This window comes from Pteropus alecto, unplaced genomic scaffold, assembly GCF_000325575.1.
Source record: "Pteropus alecto unplaced genomic scaffold, ASM32557v1 scaffold101, whole genome shotgun sequence".
Taxonomy (NCBI): Eukaryota; Metazoa; Chordata; class Mammalia; order Chiroptera; family Pteropodidae; genus Pteropus; species Pteropus alecto.
This window is the reverse complement of record NW_006432945.1, coordinates 17,322,037-17,328,440: the sequence shown is the minus strand read 5'-3', so window position 1 is coordinate 17,328,440 and position 6,404 is coordinate 17,322,037. Positions and strand designations below refer to the sequence as shown.

The window sequence follows — 6,404 nt, the reverse complement described above, 5'->3', positions numbered from 1 at the left end:
TCAGTTGAATAAAAACGGGATATCTATGAAAATTGTCCTGGTTACATCATTAGACATTTTAAAAGGCTCACGTCTTGGATATTTCATCCCCTCATCCTTTTTTTTTTTTTTTTTTTTTTTTTCCCTTTTTTTTTTTAACCCTCTCCTCTGGAATCGAAAGAAAGTTATTTTCCTCTCTCGGCCCATTAGCGGCTTAAATGCAGCTAGTCCGGGGGCTTGAGCTCGAGCGTTGATTGCCTTAATTTTGCGAAGCAAGGGACCGAATGAGATCGGTTCGTACAGTCTACGGTTACTGTACGTCCGGGAGCAAAGCATGGCCGTCGCTTGCACCCTTTAAAGCGCACGCGCTTCCAAAAGAGAGACGCGCCGCGCAGAATCCCCGGACCCCGCGACTCCGCCGGGGCCGCCGGCATTAGCGGGTCCCGGGTTAAAGGGGCGCCGGCCTCCCCCAGCCGCCGCGCAGCCCGCCCCGCGGGCGGTTTCAAGCGCCCCCACCCCCAGGCGACCCCGGACGGAAGTCCGCGTCCCCCGCGCGCGCGCCACTCCGGAACCGGCCGGGCCGCCGACCGCGGCCGCAGTGTGAACGGAGCGAGCGCACTCGCTACGCGTTCACTTTACACCTTTAACGGTGTTTAAAGGTAAAGTGTGCTCTCCGTTCCCAAGGTCTCAATTTTGTGTTTTGCGCCAACATGTATTTATTACATTCATCGACCTGTTCTAAAAGTGATTGATTTAGGAATTTCTACTTCCTCAGAAAAGAAGGGCTCGTCCGGGATTTGAACCCGGGACCTCTCGCACCCTAAGCGAGAATCATACCCCTAGACCAACGAGCCGACGAAAGCTCAGCTTGCCGCCATCATAAAGGAAGACAGCACGACTTAGTCCCGCGCCCCCAAAAGGCCGTTTCCGCAATTGTGTTTATAGCCTTCCGTTTTTCTCAACGGAAAGATAATTTCCTATTTTCCTTCTTCCTCTTTTGATCTTTGCAAATCAGTGACACAAAAGAAAACAGCGGTGTCATTACTGATGTAATTTTTACCTCTTATTTTGAAAACTATGATTCTATTTATGTTCATGGCTAATAAATTGCAATGGATGTGTGGCCATGGCGCCGTCGCTGCCAAATTCCAGACTCTCCCCTACTGAGTTCTGGATGTTGCAGTTCCCAATGATAGTGAAATTGCCCATTTCTCGCCTCTACCTTTGATTCTAGGGTTCAAGGCACCACCTTTCAAAGCCTTGTGAATTTCCATCTCTGTGTTTTTATTCAAACTGTCCTCTTCAGCTGGAAAATCTCTTCTCTTTTGGATAAATCCCAAACTCTAACCTTCCCCCAAAAAGATTTTTTAACATATTAAAACCAATTGTATGTGTCTCCTCTAATCATTATTTATTGGAAGACAAGACACCCACTGCAATACTGAAGTCTACTGTATTGTATAATTGGTTATAATTGGGGCCCAATTGTCCCGATATCATTAAGGCATGGCTTCTTCGCTATATTTTAAATTTTAAATACTTGGTGTTGAGGCTTATGCTAGCAAAGCTGGTGCTCAATGAATAATTGCTGAAAGACTGCGATTTTTCCAAATTCCTTACCAATACAAATTTTGGTACTTGGACAATCAACGTGAATTCTCATTCTAGCAAATAACTAACCAGACAGGAAATAACAAAGGGTGACTATCCTAACTCGTTCATCGGTTTATTTATTAATCTGACAGCTCATTCATTCAACAAACATTTAGAAGTACTATGTGCCAGACACCGAATTGTCAACTTCCTTCCTATGGTTTGACACCAGTGAATTATAGTTGTGGAGTTCTAACATTCAGTCCTTGACCTCTTTTTATTGGAAACTGTCCTAACTTGAATCGTTAGTTCTTCTTAGAGCTCAAGGCAAGGAGGCTAAAAATACACTTTAAAATGTTAATTAGTTCTAGATGCCAGAAAAGTTTATTCATCAAATCTAAGTGGAGGAAAAAAAAAAAAATATGTGCCCTGCAAACTTAAGAAGTTTTCCAAGAATGAGGAAACAACAAAACATAGTTTGTTAGGTAAAATAACGTAACTGCTTTGGAATTCTGAAAAGCTCAGTCTCTGCAGTTATTAAGAGGACTCTATCTTCTCTGTTCCTACTTGAATGTACTGGAGTTATTATCATTTTCGGAGTTTTTTTTCTTGCTCCTATTTCTCTCTAGTGATTGGAAAAGAGTTTTGTCTTTTGCTCCGCAGGCTCCGCCAGAGTATCTCATTTGCCTCTGAGAACAATGACGCGGGAAGCCTACCAGTAGCAACACTCTAGCTGTGGCCTAACTCACAGCGAGGAGCACCCCTCCCTCGGTAAGGGGCAGGCCTGTGACCCCTCTCCAGGGCACATGATCCTCTTCTGTGAAGCAAAGCAGTGCCTAGACGGTTGCAGGGCACTGGGAGACAGAGGGTCTCAAGGAACATTTCCCTCCAGTCACCATGAATGAAGAAGTCTGGCGACAGAAGCCTTCTCCTACTGAACAATTCGCCCCTCCAAAGACCCCGGTCGCTCTCGCCACCACAGTTTGGTGCCTCTGCACCCAGGGACACCAGAACTCTAATTTTCAGATTTTTCAAAAATTTCTAGCAAAAACGTAATCCTTCTCCTGGATTAAGATGTTCTTTCTACAGAAATGTTCCTGAAACTGATTTAGCTTCGGGTGAATCTTTCTCGCGTGGCCTGGGACTCACCCTTGACTCTGTCTCATAGTCATCCCTTAATGCTCAAACTCTGGGCGTTCCAGGAACCTCCTGTCACCAGCCACAGATCACAGCATTCCCCTGTCCTCTGGCAACAGATCTTCAAAGACAAGGAGGGAAGGAATGCCAGCGAAAACAGGAGGTGGGAGAAGACTTCTACCTCAGTCTGCAAAGATCTGTTGGAAGTCTTCCCGCCTGTCATGCTCTTCTGCCTTCTCCTGCTAAATCCAGCTCTAGAAAATGCTGCTTCTATCTATTCGTCATCGTCAGATGGCCCGTGAATGCTCCTTATCTTAACTCTATCAAGAGAAGACAGAAAGCCCTGGGATGTTCCCGAAGCAAACCCCTCCTCCTCGGCGCGTTAATTGTGCACTGCACGAACAGGCTGGGTGGCCAGTGGGCCTGTGCACAGGTAACGAAAATCCGGAGCCTCTGCACGAGATTCCCCTTCTCGACGCTGTGGGGGAAATTCTCCCCAGGGAGCCCGTTCCTTTCAGAGGCAGTGGGCCTTTAAAAAGAACCTTTCTGACCTGATCATTAAGTCGTCTTCAAAATCATGTTGCCTGGACGGCTTGAGCTGGAAAGAGGACTTGCAGGAGGTAGAAGGTATCTGAACAGGAGGTTTACTGAGAGCCTCAGGCTGACAATAATGATTGAAATTCGAAGTGTTTGGTTTTTTTTTTTTTTTTCCATTTACTATCCCTACATGAAGGATCAGAAACCACAGTGCAAGGACTTTGGCTAAAACAACCAAAGTCCTTGCACTGTGGTTTCTGATCCTTCATGTAGGGATAGCCTCTCAAGGAGCACTTAGTCTGCCAGTGTAGACAAACGAGTAGTGAACTAAATGTTGAAAGATGCTGGACGAGAATTTTTTCTTTGTAACATCTCTAGATTAACTCACTAAACATTCGTCTAGTCATTCAACAAATATTTATTATCCGCTGATGGTCTGACATTGTTTATTGTATGCTCAGCTTCCACGTCAGCCTTCCGATACTTCCCTGGGCTCCAGACCTAGTTAGCTAACTGCCTTCTGGTTGGCCACTTGGGTGTCCACAGCGCTTTCAGCAGTGTCCAAGGCCCAGCTCGTTAGCTTTCCCGGCAGACCAGGTTCTCCTCCTGGGATTTTAGTCTCGGGAAACTGGTAGCATCACTCTCCGCCCATGCTAGAAGTCGGAGGTCACATCTGTCTCTCTGGATGCTCTTCTCCTGGTTAGACTTCCCATCCGATGTATACCCAGTTCTGTCCTTCCTTTTCTGAGATGTCTCTCCAGTCTTGTCTTTCTCTCCAGCTCCGCTGCCAACGCCTTATTTCGTGCTGCCTTCACTTGTCTGTTGAGCGGTCACCCTTTTAAAACACAGATCTGAACAGGTCACTCCCCCTTCCTCCCCCCCCCCCCCCCCTGAAGAAAGACAACTCAAGGCTCCTTAGAATATGACTGCAGCCAACTTTTCTAGAATTCTCTTTCCTCCCTTTCCCTCATTCCCCTGACAGTCCAAGCCACACGGGATTTACCCATTACGCCTCGCACCTGGTACCGTGTTCCCGTTTCTGACTTTGCTTTTCCTTTTTCCCAATGGGGAACCTGTATTCATCCTCTGAAGTCCACCTAGAATCCCACCTCCCCTGGGCTCCTCCTGGGCCAGACATCACAGTCAGCAGAGAGTCTGTGACTTCGAGAACCACCGTCCTCGTCAGCCTTGGCTTTCCCCTCTACTCGCCCTTCTCGTCCAGCATCTTTTAACATTTAGTTCACTGCTCGTTTGTCTACACTGGCAGACTAAGTGCTCCTTGAGAGGCTAGGTGTCCAACAGCTACAGCACATAGTAGCTACTCGCTTAACGCATCTGGAGTCTTTTCAAGCTGTGACATTTTAGACACACTTCAGAAGCATCTTGCTGAGAGAAAGAGGGCAAAATGGCTGTCATGCTTTTTTAGTTTCCTCTCACTAAAACAAAACAGAACAGAACCTACCCAAGGCCTACCAGCAGGACGGATGAAGGACCCAGGCACGCACCCAGGGGAGTACAGCCCCGGGCCACATGGCGACCGATTCCCAGTGTTCCCAGAAGGTTATAGGGAGGTGAACAGTTCCTAGGGCAGAGTGACACTTGTAGCCGGCGGGCGTGACCACGTTGCCAACGTGAGGTCGTAAAGCAACACGTTACTCCCGGTGTTTGTGGTGACGCTGCTGTAAATAAACACCCTGCCTGCCAGTCACGTAAAAATGCAGCACATATGATTATGTACACTTCGTAATACTTGGTAATGACTGTACACGACTATGTTACTGGTTTATGTATTTAGTATACTTTTTACTGTTGTTTTGGGGTGTACTCTCTCTACTTGTAAAAAACAGTTTGCCGTAAGACAGTGCCGTGTTACCCCGGTAGCCGCACACATCTCGTGTTTACTGTGTCTCTTTTTGCATCGTTTTCTCTCGTGTTTGAGTTGACCTCGGGGTGTTTTGTGCAGTCACCTGCTGTCCAGGCTTGCAGCCCAGGAGCAGTAGGCTGCACCGTAGCCCGGGTGTGCGGTAGGCTGTGTCACCCGGCTCTGTGTGTGTGCACTCAGTGATGTTCGCACGTGATGAAAACGCCCAGAGACGCATTTCTCAGCATGTACCCCATCGTTAAGCAGCAAATGGCTGTATTATGACTTCACCGTCCTGAACTAGCAAAAATACCAGGAAGAGCATCAATAAGATTGCCTTTAGACAAAATCCCGAAATATGAGGTTGCAGATGGTTTCTCCCTCCATGTTCTCCGCTCCCTGAGCAGCTCTGTCCCAGAGCGTGTTCCTCCCCTCCACCAGCCCGGCATCTGGATTTGCCCTCTTCTTCCTTCGCCCTCATCTTTCTCATACTTTTGTCCCTTCTTCTTTCCCTTTCGTAGGCTATTCTCATCGGGACCCTTCCAAACACTTGTCAGCGTTTCCTGGTCAACCAGCGGGAGGCAGACACCATTCTGCATCAAGGTAGCCCAGCTCAGCAGGGTCAGCAGAGGCACTTCAGAGTCAAGGAGAACTTCCCCATCCCAACTTTTATGGACAAACGGAGGGACATTTTGTTTGCAGAAGCGAATCAAACAAAAAACTGCATTCGTGTTCCAGGTAGTAGGCGTTCCCAGTTCCCACCCCTTCTTAATTCAAAACGGGGGCTCCTTTGAGGAGAGTCAGGCAAGATGGAGACCTCTTTTTAAGCTAGATTTCTCAAATTGCAACACATAAATGATGTAATCCAGGCCAAGGACAGGCCTTGGAGACAGGCTAAGGGGAAGTTGTGCTCCATGTGGACCACTGAAAGGAAGTCTCTCTCCGTCGTATCCCACCGTGCTTGAGTTAACCTCAGGGCGTTTTTTCTTTGGGGTGGTTTTTTTTTTTTTTGTAAATAAACTCATTTTTCTTTAGATGAGGCTCACAGAAACCGAGAAGAGCTGAAACAGAGGCGAGGCGAGACAATGAAGAGATCTGCGGGCTGGGACCCTAAGTGAGGCAGAGGGGACAATGGCAGGCGGTCGCGGCGGGGACAGCCGGACGGACAGCCACGCAGGCAGAGGGCTGGGCGGCGGCGGCGGGGTCCCGGGCTGCGGCGCGGGGGTGGGAGCCTGGGCGGGATCTGGAGGGCGTGTCCTCGCCGGAGGAGGGGTGATGGGCAGCCGGCGCTTCCAAT

The 6,404-nt window shown here is 48.3% G+C and overlaps 1 protein-coding gene and 1 non-coding gene across 2 annotated transcripts in view; one reads left to right on the top strand and one right to left on the bottom strand.

Annotated features, from left to right (window-relative positions):
- LOC112476447 overlaps window positions 1–6,265 on the top strand; it is an 8,616-nt gene extending 2,351 nt beyond the window's left edge. The window contains exons 2-4 of the mRNA XM_025044007.1: window positions 2,741–3,142; window positions 5,629–5,845; window positions 6,143–6,265. Of these exons, the coding sequence (XP_024899775.1) occupies window positions 2,741–3,142; window positions 5,629–5,845; window positions 6,143–6,225 (702 nt within the window). The 3' untranslated portion in view covers window positions 6,226–6,265. The remainder of the gene's footprint in view (window positions 1–2,740; window positions 3,143–5,628; window positions 5,846–6,142) is intronic.
- Window positions 762–833, bottom strand: TRNAP-AGG. The gene has a single exon. It is a non-coding gene; the product is annotated as a tRNA-Pro (tRNA).
- Window positions 6,266–6,404: the final 139 nt, after the last annotated feature.